This window comes from Cyanistes caeruleus, chromosome 20 (assembly GCF_971803275.1).
Source record: "Cyanistes caeruleus chromosome 20, bCyaCae1.hap1.1, whole genome shotgun sequence".
Classification (NCBI taxonomy): Eukaryota; Metazoa; Chordata; class Aves; order Passeriformes; family Paridae; genus Cyanistes; species Cyanistes caeruleus.
In genome coordinates, this window is record NC_141720.1 from 4,929,750 (window position 1) to 4,948,680 (window position 18,931).

Genomic DNA, 18,931 nt, shown 5'->3' on the forward strand with positions numbered 1-18,931 from the left:
ACCTGGATTTCACAGCAACTGAGGTTCCACACTGCTTTATTCCCACCCCAGATGTCTGAGTTGGTGAGACCAAGTCTGCTGCCAGGCTCGTGCCAGCTGCTGGGAAGCAGCAAGCAGCCCTTGGCTGGACATGCAGGCAGGAGGGCACAGACTTGCTGCTCCCAGCAGTAGTGAATGCCTGGTTGGGCAGCACTGCCACCTCCAGTCTCACTGCCTTGGTCCTGCTGCGCTCCTGCAGTGACTTGCCCAGCACCCCACCTTTGAAGAGCCACCTCCCCAAGGGCAGGTCAATGGTTTCCATTCCCTCAGCTGTCTCTGGGTGTCTTCACAGCCTCCTCAATGTGTGGTCTCAGCGCAGAGAGAGAGATCAGCAGTGCTTCCTGCAGCAGAGCCAGGCCAGTCAGAGCATACCTGGGCCATGTGTGTCTCTGCCACAGGCAGACACCCAGCACTGCCCTGTGCACAGCCAGTACCATCAGCCCTACCTCTGTCCGGATGGTTCTGCTGCCTTGGCTGGGACACGTGTTCAGGTAGAAGTCAAACAAGACACTTGGGTCAGTGACATCCAACTTTGGGTCCACATCAACCCCAGCTTCCAAGCCCTCAAGGCCTCCAAACACAACAAGGGCATGCCTAGGGAGAGCACAAGGACAGGGTGAGAGGGCAGACTGTCTAGGTCTGTGTCCAAGCTCCTGTGTGCTGCTGAAGCAGGAAGCTGTTGCTGATGGTGCCCACTGCAGCTGCCTCCCCACCAAAGCCCCACAGCATCTGGCCAACGTGACAGTCCCTGCTACCAACTCCAGAGAAACAGGAAAATAATCGACCTTGTTCTGGGGTATTTCCCCTGCTCTGCTGCCTGCACCACCCTCACTGGGAGCTCTGAGTAGGGCCAAGCAGGCAGGACACAAACCTGAAGGAGGGCAGAGTGACCTGGTCCACGGAGCTGCCCCGCTCTGAAGTCCCAATAGAGAGATCGTAGCCTTCCTTGAATGGGCACTCAGAAAAGACAGCACCTGGAAAACAGAGTTTGCTCTGTGCCTTCTGGACAGGCTGAAACACTCCATGGTTGAGTGCTGGCAGGAGAAGGACTTGTTTTCAGTGCCAAAAGTGCATCTGGAGACAAAATGCCTCCTCTTTCCTACATAATTCCCTTGCTGCAAGAGTCTCCCACATCCTTTTCCTTAAAGCTCAAGACAGGTGACAGGGACTGCCCCCTAACAGCTCACGGTCTCCCTACAAGGTCAAATCAACCAGAAGATAGGAAAAGAATTTTCCAGGTCTCTTGAACTCAAATTCCACTTCTGGCTCTGATGTGAATGAGTGGGATGCAGTTACCATGGAAACAGAGAAGGGCACCATCTCCTGCTCTTGCTCCACTTGGAGCAATGGTGAGTGAAGATTACAGGGCAGAGTCCTGGAGGGTGGCTGGGGTGGTTCATGCCTTGTTTCAGCCCTAAAATTTGACTGCCACATGGCTGCTGGCTGCACGTGTAAGCTGCCCTTCAGACAAGGAGATTTCCAGGACAGAGATGCATGAGTCAGTAGCCTGAGACTGGTGAGGAAGCCCAGACAGAGAATCTCTGTGGATACTCACTCAAGCAGGAGGCCAGGCGGACGCTGTAACCCCAGTACAAGCCTGAGACTGTCCGGGGATGGTGCGAGGACACCACGGTGCCTTTCCGCACTTTGGCTTCTGAAAGAAATCAAAGAGGTTTAGTTTAACAGCCCCTGTGATCTGGTGAGATTGACTAGCCAGTGCCAGCAGTTTCTCCTGGAACAGGGCACTGACTGGCTGTGCAACATCACCCAATCTTTTTCCAGAATGTGGAAAAGTATTCTGGAAATTTGGTGAGTTCTGGAAAGCTTGAGTGTGTTTGGGCTGTTTATTGCTGGTCAAAGAGATGTCAATTCTTTCCCGTTATTGAGGGAGGCATGCTAACAGTGTTACTAAATTCGTGTATGGAGTGAAGGGAACATGCAGAACTGTTCAAACCTGTCATATGGAAGGACCAGCTCCTGCAGGACTGAAGTTTGCAGATGCTACTGGAGCCATGGATTACCTGGATTCTGAGGCTCCTTCAGGTGCACGGTGACTCGCAGACCAGGGTTCAGTTGTTTGTCAATCTGCACCTCCTGCAGTGACAGTCACCATCAGCACCAGACACTCTAAAAGGACTGGGAAAGGTGGGGAAAGAAGGGAATCCTTTGAGGAAGTGGGGGTCTGTTCCGGCCTGGAGCTGGAATGAGGAGCTCTGTGTGTCTTAAGGGCTTGAAAGTTTGAAGTCTGAAGCTTATTTTGCTACTCAAAGGTTCAGCAGTAAAGCAATGACCTGCTGGAATGCTCGGGGCCTGCTGGGGCTTGGGAAGCCACAAATGTTGCCAAGGCAGAAAGAACAAGACAACAACAGCCTTAAACCCCCTGCCAGCCCACTGCAGCCTTCATAAACCCAGCAACACCCACCCTACCCGCTTCAAATCTGCCAGGGAGACAAGGAAAGTTGTTTTGGCGTCTGTGGGTAACAGACACACCTTCCTCATCCCACAGTTAACAAAAGAGCCTCTGCCTGGCTTTGTTGGCCGGTCCAGCACGACGCCCTCCCGGTACTCCGAGTCCTCGTCCACGCGCATGTGGTGGGGGCTGTCCAGGGGGTTGAGCAGCCCTAGAACAGCACAGACCAAAGAGATGCTGGAGGGAAAACACAGCTGTAGGTGCAGGTGTTCCCCTGCTCTTGCCTCCTCAGGTCCAGCACCGAACTGGGGAAAAGTCCTGGCCGTCCCACACATGAGACAGATCTCAGAAAGGAGAGACAATTCCATCTTACCTGCAAACTGCAGATCTGCATGTTTCGGAAAAAAGGATTTCCTCAAGTACCTGTCACCAGAGAAAGGTGAAAGATTAAAAGGTATTTTTATGGAATTTGGATCTCAATTCTAGCCCTGTTCTGACTTGAAGGAGCTGAGTATAGAGAAAAGCAAACTTACTGAGGGCACTCCAAATACTGCAGGATCCGAGCCAGCTGCACACAAGCCTTGCCTTTCCTCCCAATTCCTTCAAAATCCCCCTCCACGCTCCTGAAAGTGAAAGCAAGCAGCTTGTTAACTCTGCATGAGATTGGTCAGGTCTCCAGAAACCCAAGCTTTGCTTCTTAATCTGACAATAGCAGCACATCCCTCCCCTCTAACCCTTGTAAAAGGGCTGCTTCAGAGGCAGTTTGTTAACAACTCATCCCCGGAACTCTCTCCATAAGCCAAGTATCTTTTTCAGTTTTGTTTTTTGATCTTTGTGTATTAATGTGACATGGTATTTGGATGCTACTGAGCTTGATGCTCCAGGATTGCATGTCTTGGCCAGTTAACTCAGATACAGGTCCAAGTGAAAAACTGAAGGACAGAAAAGCATCTTCTGTAAGGATACAGGGCATGTCCTGTCTCTCCACAGCAAGGTTTAAGGGTACAGGAGACTCAGCCTCCTGTTGCTTTGTCAACCCCATGTTGTGATAAACGATCTAAGTCAACATCTTTTTCCCTGGGATATAGTGGTCCCCATAATCTTGGCACCGGGGAGAGGTACATGCAGGTCCTTCCTGGACTTGGCTTAATAAAAGAGTGAAGGAACAGAAAGCTGAGAGGAAATACTGTGCAGAACAAGATGGCTCTTCCTTCAGAATGAGATAAACTGCCTAGGTTGTAAGGGAACTTAAAAGATCGTGCCATGAGCAGGGACACCTTCCACTATCCCAATCCAAGCCCTGTCCAACCTGGCCTTGGACACTTCCAGGGACAGTGCAGCCACAGCTTCTCTGCAAAAGCCAAGCCAGGGCCTCATCACCCTCACAGGGAAGAAATCCCTTCCTAAAATCTAATCTAAGCACGCTCTCCTTCAGCCTTCGCCTTACTTCACATCCTCTCCGTGCTCGTCGAACACCACGATCTCGTCCACGCAGAAGATGGCGCATGCGCGGCCGATCTGTCCCGCCAGGTACGTGCGCAGCTCCAGCGACTGCGCGTTGTTGAGGATGGAGCCGGGCAGGGCCACGCTCAGCGTGTGCTGACGGCCTAAGGACAGGCAGAGAGCCGCTGGGCACTTGTGCTGCGGGAAAAGCAGCTGCTGTTCCTTAGGTTTAATCACACGTTTTCTCTTAAAGATTTCTAGTGCAGTGGTTTGCTGCACAGTGTTCGTGCCTGTTTGGGCATGTGAAATGATCTACATCGGATCTATGAAGTAATACCTTTCCTATCGATAGTAACACTGGCTGCCTTTTAAAAGCCACTTTCTAGCACTTTCCACCCAGGTCTCCCCACCGGATCACAGCGGCATCACCTCTGTCCTCCTTCTGTTCCTCCTGCGTCTGGGCTTGTTGTTCTGCCAGCTCTCGCATCCGCTGTTTATCCAGTTTCTTCAGCAGCTTAATTTCCTTCCATTTCTTCTTCTCAGCTTTCCCTGGGAGGGGGAACATCGCCTGGCGCTAAACACCGCGCCGTGACCGCTCCGAGCGGCCCCAGCCCCATGTGTGCCCGGCCTTTCTTACTCTCCTGCTTCCAGCGCCGCCAGTCCACCTTCCTGTCCTCAACCTACGGGGGACAGCACGCGTTACCGCGGGGCTCCCGTCACAGCCGGGGCACACCCCGGGCTCCCCTCAGGGTCGCGGGCTGCACCCGGGACCCCCCCGCGCACCTCCAAACCCTTGGGCCGCTTCCCCACGCCACTCTCCGTGCCCGCCATCTTCCCCGCGCTGCCGGCCCCGCCCCTTCGCTGCTGATTGGTCGGAGTCCTCAGGCCACGCCCAGGGGAGGAACCAGAGGTCACGTGACCGGCGTTTAAGCGGCCCGCGCGGCAGCAGAGCTAAGCAGGGTCGGTCGCGTTCCGCGAGAGGATGGGTGACCTGAGGGGCCAGCGCGGCGCTGGGTGCAGCCCAGGAAAATCACAGTTCCCATGTGGGGGTGTAAAACCTCGCTACTCGCGTCTGTGTGTCTTTGCACAAGCCCTGCGTGCGTTCTGGACGATACGTAGATGCACCCTGCCCTTTGCAGGTTGTGTCATAGCCTAGATAAGAGCCCACGCATGTGGGGGTGTTGCAATTAGTCTTCATGTTAACAATCTAATTGCACGGTTCTTTGTTTCAGCGATTGTGACTCTCTCCATGTTTGGCACATATATGGGTGCAAAAGGGCTTTCAGCAGCACCCTCAGCCAGCCAGGCTGGGGCAGCAGATGAGATGTGACACCAGGAAAGGCAGGTAGATAGGCGGCTGTTTGCCTCCTTCCCTCCCTCCCTCCCTCCTGCTGGCCCATGCAGCTCTGCCTCCAAGGGGATTGCTATCACCAGCTGCAGCCCGACACAGAGCTCTCCCCACCAGCCTGAGTGGGACGAGTAGCCACCATCACAGGACCCAGTACAGATGAGGCAGCTCTCAAGGAGAGCTCCATCAGTCCTGCAGTCATTACAGAGACATTTACTCTTCCATGATTGCAGTAATTCCACTTTAATAATTTAACTGCTACAAACACTCACTGCACAGTCTGTTGCACATAACTCCTGCATGGTTGATGTTTTACACTCTTCTCCAGGCTAAAATCGACACTGATGCAAAAATTACCTGTCCAGAATTGCTCATGTTAGCTCATTGGGTGGGAGGTTGTGGTAGCCACCTGCAGTAGAAGCAGCCAAGGCCATGGTACCCAACCTCCCCTGCCACTGTGTGCACTTGTCCAAGGCCAGAAGGTTCCACTCTGCAGCCTGGATGATGCTACCAAGCCCTGAGAATGTGCTGGGAGTAATTAGGAAGGTTCCACAATAGCCAGGCTACTGGTGAAAGCCTGTTTCCTGAGGGGAAACCAATTCTGTGGTCATCTTCCCCAGAGATGCACAGAAAAAAAATAGTGGGAAAATAGTTTATGATGGGAAATGTCTTTTCATTTGGTTTATAATCATCAGGATCATAGGAATCACTCTACTGATAGCTGGTGATACTGTTTAGTCCTGTGAGAATGTGAGGGCTGGTGGAAATGCTGCCCTGAGTGGGGCTGTGGAACAAGACAAGCCACACTAACCAGCACAGCTTTGAAGGCAGGTCCTGAAACACCTTTTCAGAATCTGGTGGTGAGACAGACCCCAGGAGCCATCCTCACCTTGTGTGTTGCTGGATGCATCCCAGAACTGATTAGCAAAGTTTTACATGTAAGAAATGTCAAATACTGTCAGGGCACACAAAGTCTCACTTATTGAAATAATTTCACAGTGACTGAAAATGTTCCCCAGGCCCTGGGCCTGGAAAAAAATTAAAAATTTGTCTGAAATTTGACAGAATATGTTGTTGAAAGCACTGAAGTAAGAACATATCCAGGTTCATAGACAAGTGAAGAAGAAGAGCAGCTTGGACAGATGAGGACCAAGAACAGCCTGGTTCTTTCCCAGTGTATTCAGGAGCTGGTTTTCTCCTGTTTCCATTTTTGCAGTATTTCATTTGCTGCCTTCAGTGTAGCTTCCTCCTAAAAAATACCACAGGTTTGGTCGGTGGCTCCCAGCCAAATCCTATTCCCCCTCACTGCAGCCATTCCTTTTACAAAAATCCTTTTCTCATTCTGGAGCATTGCAGGTTGTATGAGACAAGCACAGCCATCTGTGGGACAGGCACAGCCACTGGGCAGCTGAAGGGGCACCTAGAGAGTCCCTTCCTTGGCCAAGAAATGTAGGATGCTGATGGGACAAAGTTTAGGATGGCCCTGGCACATCTGCTGCCCCCAGCTCAGCTCATGTGTCTGCAGGAGTGGTTGCTCCAGCTGGGATGCCATGGTGGGGCTCCAATGCCCAAGGCATCCTGCATTTCTTCTTAGCATTTCTCTCATTAAACCAGCCCTGATTATTAGTCCCAACCTTGCTTTCCTTAGTGCTGTCACATATCTCACCTTTGCAAAGCAGAACCGGATGAAATTGGTGTAGTTGTTCTTGTGGGCCTCGCTGTAGAAAGCGGAGAGCGGGATGGCAGCAAGCCCCTGGGAAGGGGAAGCAGGTGGAGCTGAGGTTCCTGCTCTGGGGCTGGCCTGCAGCCTGCTGTGCCCCAGTGTGGGTGAACTCCAGGCCCCCAGCCATGAGCTTGGCAGGGCACAGCGGGCACAAACCCACCCAGGGCAAAGACAGCAGAAAGGGCCAGACCCATTTACCTTGCTCTTGATCATCCACTTCGCAAATCTGTAGTCGTAGGGCTCATCTGAGTTGGGGACATCAGGGACATCAGATTCTGCAGGAGAAGCACAGCAGGACAGAGGCTGGGGCAGCTGCCAGGTGCCTCAGCTGAGCCCCAAGCCCACATCCTTGCAGCTTGGATGGGGAACATGCAGTCCACCCCTGCTTTGATGATGGTTCCTGTCCCTGCCAGTACCACCCCCCACACCCAGCCCACCTGGGCAGGACTGCAGGTGACTCACTGAACTGGGAGATGTCTGCCACCAGGAAGTAGGTGCCCTCGGGGATGATGGGTTTCATCCCCACACCATCCAGGCTCTGAACCAGCCAGTCTCTCTTTTGCTGCAGCTCCTTGGGCAGCTGGACAAAGTAGCTCTCTGGTTTTCCATAGAGCCTGAGCTCCCTCTGGAAACCCTGAGCCACGGCCTCCTGGAAGGAGAGAGGAGCCAGTGCCCAGTGGGAAGATGGTCAAGGCCTTCTTGGGAACTGAAGTTCCTGCAATTCACAGGTGATGAGGGAGCTCTCTGCCTCCACCCATTCTGAACTGCCCCTTAGATTTGTCAATGCAAGATAAGGAATATACCCCAGGCAGGCTGGACTCTCCCCTTTCTCCCAGACATGGGGCAACTGTAGGGAGAAAGGAAGGAGTCTCTCCAGGGCACCACAAATCACTTCTGTGTGATCACTTTCAGGTCAGCTGTGGGCAAAAGGACCTGCTCTGAGGGCTTGGGAATTGCAGGGCGAGGTGCAGGGAGCTGCCTTACCTGGGCAATTGTGGCACAGTGGTACACTGAGTTCTGGTGCACAGTACGAAGGTGCTGCAGCAGCCTGTCAGGTCCCACAACCCAGCCCACCTGTGGCCAGGAGAGGAGGAGGAAGATGCTGAGTTTCTGGGTACCTGCTCAGACTCCCCTTTCTGTGCCTGTGCTGGTTTCATTGTATTTTCAACACAGAACTTTCATGAAGCACCTCTGGTACTTTCAGACCCTGAGGCTCAAAGCTGAGTGTGGCCCCAGTGCTGTGCCATGGCAAAGGGACAGGGATAGGGACACAACAAGGGGCCACGTGGGATATTCACCTTCCATCCAGTGACACTGAAGGTCTTCCCAGCACTCCCAACAGTCACCGTGCGGTCCCACATCCCTTGCAAGCTGGCTGGCAATGAAAGGAGAGAAGCCCCAATGGCAGAGCTCAGCATGCTCCTTTCTGGGCTGCATTAATGGCACGTAGGAGCTCTCTGTCCACCATAACCCACGGTGATCTTTTGTGTTCACAGCACATCTTTCACCTGGATGAGCCTCAAAGCATCCCAAGCAGGCAGCCAGGTTTCTCAAGAGCATCTCTTTTTAATTAAGCATTTTCACAGTCATGTACCCAGCCCCAGGGACTCTTGGAGATGCCAAGCACCATCACCCTGCATCAGGGTGATGGCATGTTACTGCCAACTGGAAGAACAGGCTCAAATCATGTTGAAATTGATTTCCTGAAACTAGAGACACTCAGAAAACTGTGGCTTTACAAAGCATGGGGGAAAAAAACTGGAGTTTCATTGGAGACATTTTGTTCTAGATCTCCCCTCTGACTGGCTCTGAAGTCAGAGCTTCTGTTTAGGAGCTGGTTTGGAGGCTGGGGTCGAAGTGCAGCAAAATACCTCCAGTGGGAGATTCATGCCTAGTACAGCTGTGAATGCAGTCAGCTCCTGAGATTTCCAGGGGCCACCAGTGCAATCCCCATTTCCAGTCCAGCCCAGCCCAGCCCAGCCCTGCCCAGTCCAGCCCTGCCCAGCCCAGCCCAGCCCAGCCCAGCCCAGCCCAGCCCTGCCCAGCCCAGCCCAGCCCAGCCCAGCCCAGCCCAGCCCAGCCCAGCCCAGCCCTGCCCAGTCCAGCCCAGCCCAGCCCAGCCCAGCCCTGCCCAGCCCAGCCCAGCCCAGCCCAGCCCAGCCCCATACCGATGCGGATGTGCTGCTTCCCGTCGTAGACCAGCCACTCGTACACCTCGTCGCTGATGCACAGCACATCGTGCTTCACACACAGCTCTGCAATCAGCCCCAGCTCCCCACGGCTGAACACCTGCAGCAGGCACAGAGTGTGGCAGAGCTACAGCAGGAGCATTTCTGAGCCCCTGCCCGTCCCTGCTTGTCCTTGAAGGTTGTGTGTATCCTCCTGGCACCATCTTGCATGCCAGGGTGGGTAGGAGCTGGCTGCAGTGGTCTGACAAGGCAAAAGCACTGCTGGCACAAGAAAGACAAGGCTAAAAAAGCACCAGGAGATTGAGCACAGCATGTGAAGCCCCCACAACACCCACTTCCCTTGTGTGCAAGGCAGGTTGAGTCACTGCTGCACTGCAAATGTGGCTGCAGCACCCCAGCAGCTTCCAGAGCCCAGCATGGCCAGCAGCATTACCTTGCCCAGAGGGTTGTTGGGCGAGTTCAGGACGATGGCTTTTGTCCGTTCGCTGAATTTAGAAGCCAGTTCAGCTGGGTCCAGCTGCCAGTCTGCACTAGACATCAATTTTCCATCTTTTGGAGGATTCTAGAGAGAACACGGGAATCCTGGTTTGCTTTGCACTTTGTTTACCACTCACCTCTTTGCTGACTGCTGTGACTCTTCCCTTCTCCAGCCACTCACCGGTCTCAGAGGGACAAACACAGGTGTCCCACCAGCCATTCGCACCATCGGCTCATAGCAGTCGAAGAAGGGTTCAATGATTATCACCTTGAAGAAAGGAACATGTCAGCATGCTCCTGGTCCTGCTCAGACCTTCCCTGAGGAGTGCAGAGTGCAATGGGAGGGACAGGACATTTTAACCCCTTAATTACTGTAATGGAGAACCTGCATTGCCTGTGGGGAGTGTCAGGAAGGACACCACCACTCAGGACAAAAAGGGTTATTTTGTTTTATCCAGAAATGAGGCGGTACCCTGTAGCAAAAAAATTCTTCCTTTGGAAACTCAAGTACTGCAGAATGGGCATAAAACTAATTTTGCTTTGGAAAAGGGCAATGAAAACCAGCCTGCAGGTCGCCTGGGGGAAGGCTGCCAGTGCAACAAGCCCTAATCTTGGGTTACCTCATCACCTTCATCCACTAAAGCCTGGAAGCAGCAGAACAGGGCCTGGTATGCCCCCACAGTCACCATCACATTTGTCATAGGATCCAAGTCTCGTCCAAGCAGCTTCTTGAAAAACTGGGCTAGGACTGTCACCAGAGGTGGGTGGCCCTGTGGGGTGAGAGGAGGGTGGGAACTGGGTTGCAGAAGACTCCTAAACCAAGAATGAACCTTTGGAAGGGGAGCCCTTCTTCCAGCCCAGCTGCTTCAAACATCCCAGTAAAGCAGGGAGTTACTGGGAACAGTGGGCATGAGAGTTTTGCCTCATGTTTTTTCCTGTTTATTGCTGCCTGATGAGCTCTGAAGCAGCCAAGGCTGATGGGAAGTGAGGGAGTAGTGCTGGGGAGGGAGATCTGTCCACGCACGAAGGCACGGGTGTACTGGTGCAGCATGTGGTTCTGCCCGCCGAGGGCTCTCGTGAACGCCTCTGTCAGGAAGTCTGGTGGAGGGAAGTCGGGGAAGCCCTGGCCCAGGTTCACCTTGGAGTAGGTAGCAGCCAGTTTTACAAACTCCACCCTGGAGAGAAGGGAAACAAAAGCAGTTTCAGAGGGTCTGAGCAGTGTGCTGGCACCGGGTCTGCTCGCAGCATCCCTTTGGAAGGGGTGGGGTTGGAGTCCCTCCTGCAGAGCCACCCTGCTGCTCACAGGCAGGCAGGACCAAGCACAGGTCATTTCAGACCTGTTGCAATTAAACCAAGGATGATGAACTCTTGCACTGGATTTCTCTCAGGAAACAGCTCCTGTGGTCAAATGTGTGGACACAGCTGAAAGCCTGTGGTGTTTCTGATCACACTGGACCGAGTAGGAGGGGACTTGGAGGTTTTCAAGCTCACACCAGCTCTGCAAAATTTAGCAGCTCACTTCCACCTTCACTCACTGTGAAGGCTTCTGCAGAGGGCAAGGTGGGCTGTACTCACTGCTCATCTCAAACCAAACTAGAGCCAGCTCACTGGCAGTTTGTGGCTTGAACTCAGGCATAGCAGGGCCTTGGGGAAACACCATTTAAATCTCCTCTTCCAGCATGCAACTTTCCCAATGCCACATTGTGCCTGGCAGGATGGGAGTGGCATTTGCAGCAGCCCTTCACCTGCCTCTCTGCTTGCAGTACCCCAAGGCAAGCTTGGAGCAGGTGCCAGGCTGCAGCCAGTGTGCAGCAAATATTTGGCTCAGATTTGGGTGCCACTGGGATCATTTGGGTGGATGGGTCAGAGGGAGGGTGATGCTTCTGCCTGCCCAGTGGTGCAAAACACCTGATACATCATGAAGTGAGAGCTGCAGGTACAGAACTGACCCACAGTAAAGTCTTCTGGGAAAACCTTACTCTGATGTACTTCCTGAGCACATGCAAAGCAGTTGAGCAGAAACTTCTGCTCTGTGCTGTGTGGCTACTGTGGTTTCAGTCTGGTTTTAGGACACCTGAAACCACATCTACCACCAGGGTAAACCAGATAATTCTTTTAACTCACCAGATATTTTTATCTATTCCCTCTAGCCTCCGAGCTTGCACTGGCCTTGACATTTTTGCCTGCAGAGAGTGAGAAAGAAAGTGAGTTTGAAGCTTTTAAATGAGGCCACAAAGGGGCTGTGGCATCCCTAGGGAAGTTTTTCCCAACAGAAGGTGTGCCCTTTAGTATTGCTTCATGGGCTGTTCCTGACTGACTTTAGAGCAGTAATACTGTTGCAGTGGTTTCTGTTTTCACTTACAAGTTTCAACAAGAATTGGGAAAACAAATGAACAAGAGAAGCTTTTGTACACTCCCTGGGGAGACAGCAATGTCTTAAACCTCATTACCTGTTGGGATTAGTCATGGGCTCAAGCTCAAGCCAAGGACCCCAGACCTCAGGCTTTTACCTTCCATAACCTCTCCATCTTCAAGGGAAGGACCTCCTTACTCTACAAGCCATGAAATACCCCTTTTTCCTAGAAGAACAAACTTCTTTATTCCACGCTGCTCTATGAAGGAGCAGAAGTAGATACCCTTCTGTCCTGATGAAGTGCTTGGTGGGGGGGCTTGCTCTAGATCCTGTAAAATGTGCGGTTTTCTATTTAAAGTCCATGTCAAACCCAAGCAGTAACTAGGTACAGGTGAGAGCAGAGCACAGAGGTCAGTGTGATGTACAGAGACACTGAGGTACCATGCCGTGACTGGTTTGTAATTTCCATGTACATCATGGCTCAGGGGAGTGGAAAGAAAGACAGGAGGAAACACTGAAAGCAAAACCCTCCTTCCAGTTGAATAAGCACAGTGGGAGAAAGTTAGATGTGCTTTATGGGGAATTCAAAACGAGGATGATGAAAAGAGGCAGAGACAGAATTTAGTAACTCAGCAGAGCAGGGAAAAGGTACCCAGACAGGGAAGGGGCTGCAAACTGGAGACAAATGATGCTCTGTGTACCAGAAAGAGCCAGCATGGGGGCACGAGGAGGGCAGCCCTGAAGCAATGAGTCAAGAAAACCATTGTTACCACAGTAAATAAAATACATTTGAACTGGAACAAGGAAGGCATGTGAAAGCAGCTGACGTGAGATGCAGAGCTGGGACGTGCAGGGGTCTGTGCTCTGCTGTTCCCACATCACTGCACCAGAATTTGGGTAGTTCCCCAAGGATATTTTTTGCTGAGGTCCTTAGATTTATATATAGCTTCAGCCCTTACCAGAGATCTTTGCAAACACCCTGCAGAGGAGCCCTGTGTTTCAGAGGGCACCAGGTGGACTCTGCTCCACCCTGGTGCCAGGCAGCCAGCCACTGACAAGCAGAAGTCACTGGCTTCAGGGCAGCCTCTCTCCTCTCTTCTCTCCCCTCTCCTCCTCTTTCTTTCTGCACAAGCTCATGGCTGTTACAGTCACAAGACCTGGTACCTGAGCTGATTTGGGTGGGAGCAAAAGGATTTATGGCTTGGGAAGTAAAAGATATCTGGAGGTAAAATATTAACAACTCCAGTGCAGTTCTTGCAAGGTGGGGCTGCTGCAGGTCAGAGAATTTAACAGATGACCAAGTGTGATGGGGATCAGGGGGAAGAAGGCGCCTTAAGCCTTGAAATTCCCAGTTCTGATGAAAGGCTTTGTCTGCTTCAGGACCAGATATAACAAATACTTTTTTTTTTTTTCCCCCTGATGTCCTCTCCATCCCATCCTATCCTCAGCCTGTGTGTGATGCTGCCAGAGAGCAACACAGGCTCAGGACCATGCAGCCCTCAAATCTGTTTCAGCCTGTTCTGGTCCCCAGACAGAAGGTGGAGTTTGCCTGGCAGCCACACAGGAGAGTTGAGTACCAGTGCAGAAGACTTGGTCTTTCACCACTGACTCTGCTGTGTGTGACTCCCTTGCTCTACATGTTGGGATCTCTGAGTGGAATGCTGATATTTTCCAAGTACTTTGCAAGCCAAGAGGCTCTAGTGGAGACCATCAGATGAAGCAACCTCACAGAAAAGGAGCCTTCACCTCTATGAAGGATATCCCCTTACTTATGAGGATCCTTTAAACACACTCCCTGGAAATAAGCAGGCACAGAGGAAGTTGCACCAAAGTGGCTTTTCCTGACATGGTTGGTCTGCCCTTACTGCCAAGGTGAGCAGCCCTGTGCAGGCTGCCAGCCAGGAACAGTCCCACTGGGCATTCCATACCTCTCTGGAGCAGGAGCTATGTCCAGCACTGCTGTTCCTCTCCAGCAAGAAGTGACGCAGGGACAGTCCCACTCTCCTGAGCATGCCACGGCTCCTGCTGCCTCACTCCTACAGGCACAGACCTGCAATTCCCCAGAGACAAAGGAGAGGGCTGAGACAATTTCATCACAGGGTTAAAGCAAACAGGTACCTGGGATGGGGCAGGCCCAGACCCAAAGCGGAGGTTGTTCTGCCACAGAGAGGAAAAGGCAAAACGAGCTGCTTTGTGTGTCGTCACTGCAATGTCCAACAGTGCTGGGGCTGTACTTTGTGCCCATGACACACAGAATCAGGATCACAAGGGCAACCATAACTTCTGCCTTCTCTCTCCCAATCCAGGCTTCCTCCACTTCCCTCTGCACTGATGGGAGTGGTATGGACACCAGCGAGAGGACATCCTCTGGGAATCTGGTACTCAGCATCAGCTCCCCATCCAGTGTCACTGGGCCCAGGTAACTCTTACCTCTGCCCTTCCTCACTAACAGCACTTTCCTGGCCCATACAGAGAATCTCTGGCCTCTCAGCTGTTGCAGCTCTGGTTTAGTCACAAGTTTTATTCCAATTAACAGGATGTCACCTTCTATTGCTAAAATTATTTTGGAGATTATCTTTCCTTCAAGGCCCCAAACAAATTAATTTCTGTGTCTAAAATGCAGCCTGATCCTTCACCTCAGGTTCCTTCAACTATTCTAGAGCATTACTTAAACATGCATTTTTTAAACTAAAATAAATGAATGTTTTATTAAGTACTTGAGATAAAAGCAATGAGGCTGGAGGATGCATGCACCTTGATTATGACCACGCATGAATAATCTGCCAAAATATTAATTAAAAGAGGTTTGAAGCTGACCAGCCCACAGGTAGCGCTCAGTACTCCTAAGGGCACTTTCCATCCCTACATGCAGGATTCAAGTCCCCAGTATCTGCATTTTTTCTAAAAAAAGTGCAAAGCAGCTGCCAGCCAAGACCAGTGGGTTTCACATCTATTTTCTAAGTGGGAAAAAATAGCACAATTTATGGAAAAATGGGATCATCATATTTCTCATGACTATGAAATCTCCACCTTGGAGTCCTGGAATAAGGGGACCTTCCTTGCAGGGGACAGAACCAAAGCGTGGCAGTAAAAAAGGCTTTATCAGATTGCAGCAAAGAGCTGTGTAAGAGCTGTGCAGAGGGCTGGGGGCAGCAGCGGGGGGCAGCCGACCGGGACACCGCGCACTCTGGAAGGGTGCACTGGACTGAGCAGCGGATTTTGGAGGTGACAGCCAGAAGGTCACCTCGGGGACCGGTCACTCACCACCTCCAGCCCGCGGCTCGCAGCCGTCTCCTCCATCCCGGTGCTCCTCAAGCCGCCCCCGGGCAGCTCGGGGGTGCACCCGGGAGGCTTTGGGGACACGGCTGTCCCTGGATGTGCCTCAGGAGGAGCGCAGGACCAGGGCGGGCGTAGGGCGAGAGCAGCAGGAGCTGACGCTGGGGACAAAGCAGCTGCCAGAGCGACAGCGGGGACAAAACCGACTTACATCGAGCTGGTCGCGCTGCTTTAGGCTGCAAAGCCGGGCACAGCCGCCCGGGCTGCCCTGGCACACATGCCGCCTTCTCCTCCGCCCGAAAGGCTTGGGCTGCGGCCGGCACTTCCTGGGAGGAGCCGCGGGGCCGCAGGAAGGCAGCGCTGCAGCTGCAGCCTGAACAGCGTACCGGGAGCAGGCTCCGTGGGCTCACACGGGTTTGGCTGCCTGGGGAAATAACCCAGCTTGTAGTTCAGGTGGAAGCTCATGCTGGCCTAACCATAGCGGCATATTTTTTGTGGTTTGGCTGTAAATACTTTAGCATGGCAATGGCAGGGAATTTCCCTTTGAATGAAGCCTTCTGTCGTTTTGAAAAATGAATTTTTAAGTCAAAATCCTCTCCAAAATTTCATCCTGCGGTCTTAATATTATTAGAGAAGGGAAGGGATAAGCGTAAGGTCTTCCTGCCACGACACAACCTAGAGCAGATCCTGCAGCATTGCCCGACCCCTGGGCTGTGGGTGGCCGGGCAGGGATAGCATCGCTTTCAGTGCGGGGATGCGGGAGCTGAGCTCTCCATCGGTGTTTGAGAGTTTGCTGCCGTGAGGTGTTGAGAGAAAACTGCCCTTTCTCCCCTCTTACTTTTGTGACAAGGCTTGACCTGCACCGATGAGTCAGGTCGTGTAAGTCTCCTGAATAATTTGTGTCTCCCTTTCACAGCAGGAAAAAGTGAGCCATGGGGAGAGGGAGCAGCTGCATCCGCTGTGCCAAAGGTTACCAATCCCAACCCGACATCCCACAGGCATCCCTGAGGTGATTAAGCAGGAGAGAATGTCTGCAGGGAGAGGAAAACTGTTTTCTAAATTTCTGTTTAAGTCAAACACTGAAACAAACAGATGGAAGGAAAACTTGGTTCTGTAAGAATGTTCACATCACATCCGGAGCCATCAAATGGCTCAGCGGCATTTTCCGCTGTGCTTTCTCTGCTCTGTCCTCCACCAGCCTTTTGCCTTCCCTGATTGTTGTTTGCCCCTGAACTGAGCTTGTTTGATTAAATATATTAGCAAAAAGCCAGTTTGGGCTAATTTTTTATCAGGTCCATGAGCTGAACTGGCTCAGGGTGGATGTGAGGGCAAAAGGTCCTGCAAGGAAAAAGAGAGGTGGGCAGGGAGGAGCAGGGAGAAAAAGGGATGGACACAAGCCTCCACCTTCTCTGTCAGGATTTAGACATTATATTGGTCCAACAGTATCATGAAACTTTACCTTAATGCCCTCTTGAAATTCAGCAGAAATTTCTGGATGAAGTCAGATGATGTAAAGGACACATCTGACCTTGTAATTCTTACTGTAAAACTCAAGGAAAGTTAAGACTCTCTTTTTCTTCAGGTAATTTTAATTTAACAAATGTATCTGGACATGAACAATTCTTAATTAGCATTGAGTTAAAAAAAGAGAAACAAACAGCTATTGCACTGAGCTGATAAAGAGTCTACAGCGCTATGTCCTGGCACTGGGATCCCAACTCCTCTGGTATAGCTCCTGTGCCTGTGGCTACAGGAAGTTGCCAAGACTCATAACATTCCTAGAAAGTCACAGATACACTTATTGTTACACACATCACTGGTGTATACAAGTTAAAATTGGCTGCACTTAACCACTCAGAACTGCCTGATGAACACTAATAAAATGACAACAAATGCCTTTGAACCATCCTTTATGAATTTAAAAAGAAATTATGCTGCACAGTGTCCTCCATTGCGTCAGAAAAGTTAAAAATAACTACCAGTGAATCACTTTTCTCAAGCACCACAAAATTCACAGCAGTCAGCTGCTCTCAGGCTGGAGCTGAGGAGGCTTCTTTAAGGCTGGCGCCATTTTGAGCGCTGCCCGGTACCAAGATGGCGCCGCCGCCCTCACTCCCCCCCTCCCACCAGCCCCCCACGGAGCGCGCCCTGCACAAAGATGGCGCTGGACCCGTGTCGCCGTGCCCATCCCCAAGATGGCGGTGACGGGCGATGGTGAGGCAGTGCCGGCCGGGTGAGGTCAGATCCGGGGTGGGGCTGCTGCGGGCAGGGCGGACAAAAGGCGCCGGAGCGGCGTGAGGGAGGGTGGGCGCCGTAGGCAGGTGGGTGTGGTGGGTTCCCCTCACGTCCGCGGCGGGCAGGTGGGTGTGCAGCACTCCCCTCACGCCACGGGCGGGCTGTGGGGACGTGTCCCCCTGTGGGGTGGTGTCCCGGAGGGGATGGGGTGGGACGCCGGGTCGGGGGGGCTTGGCTGAGGGGGGCTCGGAAGCGGCGAGCAGGAAGGATTTGCTGAGTAATTCGGCAGCGACGCGGTTCCTCCGTGTCCCGCCGTCCCTGGTCTCACACCGCCCGGGGCATGGGGGTCCGCGCCCCGTCTGTGGGGCAAGGCAGGGCCGGGGTGTGCGCAGTGTTCCCCCAGCGAGGGGAGGACTCCGCTGTTTGTTACCTGTGGACGGAAGCGCGGTGGGATTTATTTATATCTCCCAGAGGACGTTTCTTTCTGTGTCCGGAAAGCCGTGGTGTAGTGGTGGGGGCTGCTGCCGAGGTGTGCTGGGTTGAAGGCTGGTGCCCATTGCCTGGAGCGGGGAGAAGGTCAGAGAGTCCTCTCCTTCTAGTGCTGCTGCCTTTGCGGCACTGTGGTACGGCTAAAATGCAATAGCTTTGGTTTCCAGGGTGTTGCTTCAAAATCTGTCATCCCGAATAGTAAGTTTGGGATCGAGAGGAATGAACCCTCGGACTTCTTCAGCGTTATGGGGTTGGACTTTCTCACACTGATGTTGCTTCTTTTTAATTTTTTCCTGTTGTTGAGAGTGCTCTCCGATGTTCTGCAGTCCTCTCCTACATGGCTGGGAGGCTGGATGCTTGGGAGCTCCCTCTAAGGATCTGCTCCCTTGCCTGTTTTCCCATGCCCCGTGCTGACATGCAGGAAGCAAGGAAAAAAAAAACAACAACAACCGAGCCCTGTTGTAATTTTTGTTGATGATGCTAAATTGCTTCCACTTCAAGAAGACCCGTGTTGTGAGGGAAGGGGGCAGTTGCTTGAATCTGGAGTAGTTAGGAGTGTGATCTATGCTTTGTGATACTCCTGATAGTAACATTCAAAATGAATCAGGCTTTTCAGAAAATAGGCAGTAAAGTCATCCCTTTCCTTATCTGACAGTGGTTTGTTGTTCTGTCTCTACTTGCATAGGCTTAGTTGTAATATTGGTATTCAGCATCTCTTTTGGCTGGGTCTGCAACGCCTGCTTTTTGGTAACTTCTGTTAGAATAACAGATCCTGGAAATTCCTTCCTGCGAAGAGTTCTGCTTGGCTCCTAGTGTTCTTGCTGTGTTTCTAGGTATCAGCATGTCTCTTTCTGGCTCCCAGTGACCCTCTGAATTGTTTGTTGCTTCTTAGATACTGTTTGCTGGACTTTTACATGTCCCTCTGTGAACTCAATCCCCTCTTTTTTTG

General features: G+C 52.2%; 3 protein-coding genes across 26 annotated transcripts in view; 1 reads left to right on the forward strand and 2 right to left on the reverse strand.

Annotated features, from left to right (window-relative positions):
- Positions 1 to 18,931, forward strand: part of LRRC8A (leucine rich repeat containing 8 VRAC subunit A) — a 39,161-nt gene that overhangs the window by 769 nt on the left and 19,461 nt on the right. For 4 of the 21 annotated variants that reach the window (XR_015278151.1, XR_015278153.1, XR_015278156.1 and 1 more), the window contains exon 1: positions 17,328 to 17,472. The gene's annotated coding sequence lies outside the window, so the exon portion shown is untranslated. Of the gene's footprint in view, positions 1 to 11,774; positions 11,834 to 14,288; positions 14,402 to 17,324; positions 18,816 to 18,931 lie in introns of those variants that run through there. The other 17 variants (XR_015278155.1, XR_015278159.1, XR_015278157.1 and 14 more) reach the window with 10 other exon arrangements.
- On the reverse strand, positions 20 to 4,780 carry SPOUT1 (SPOUT domain containing methyltransferase 1). The gene is made up of 12 exons (XM_023938161.2): positions 4,676 to 4,780; positions 4,530 to 4,572; positions 4,322 to 4,441; positions 3,897 to 4,056; positions 2,983 to 3,072; positions 2,823 to 2,872; positions 2,530 to 2,660; positions 2,061 to 2,133; positions 1,595 to 1,693; positions 911 to 1,013; positions 486 to 633; positions 20 to 380 (listed from the first exon to the last, which is right to left on the reverse strand). The coding sequence occupies exons 1-12, from the start codon at positions 4,721 to 4,723 to the stop codon at positions 306 to 308; spliced, it is 1,140 nt and encodes a 379-aa protein (XP_023793929.1). The 5' UTR covers positions 4,724 to 4,780; the 3' UTR covers positions 20 to 305.
- Positions 5,465 to 17,354, reverse strand: KYAT1 (kynurenine aminotransferase 1). Of its 4 annotated transcripts, none has more exons than XR_015278160.1 (14): positions 15,470 to 15,682; positions 13,911 to 14,032; positions 11,754 to 11,812; positions 10,654 to 10,804; positions 10,250 to 10,399; positions 9,811 to 9,897; positions 9,586 to 9,714; positions 9,132 to 9,252; positions 8,262 to 8,338; positions 7,948 to 8,037; positions 7,401 to 7,612; positions 7,162 to 7,238; positions 6,907 to 6,993; positions 5,465 to 6,489 (listed from the first exon to the last, which is right to left on the reverse strand). XR_015278160.1 is itself a non-coding variant. In XM_023938158.2 (14 exons), the coding sequence occupies exons 2-14, from the start codon at positions 13,992 to 13,994 to the stop codon at positions 6,421 to 6,423; spliced, it is 1,368 nt and encodes a 455-aa protein (XP_023793926.1). In that variant the 5' UTR covers positions 13,995 to 14,032; positions 17,238 to 17,354; the 3' UTR covers positions 5,465 to 6,420. The 4 variants fall into 4 exon arrangements, 3 of the variants coding, with proteins under 3 accessions (XP_023793926.1, XP_023793924.1, XP_086714190.1); XM_023938158.2 differs by lacking the exon at positions 15,470 to 15,682 and adding an exon at positions 17,238 to 17,354 and having other exon boundaries at positions 7,426 to 7,612; XM_023938156.2 differs by having other exon boundaries at positions 7,426 to 7,612.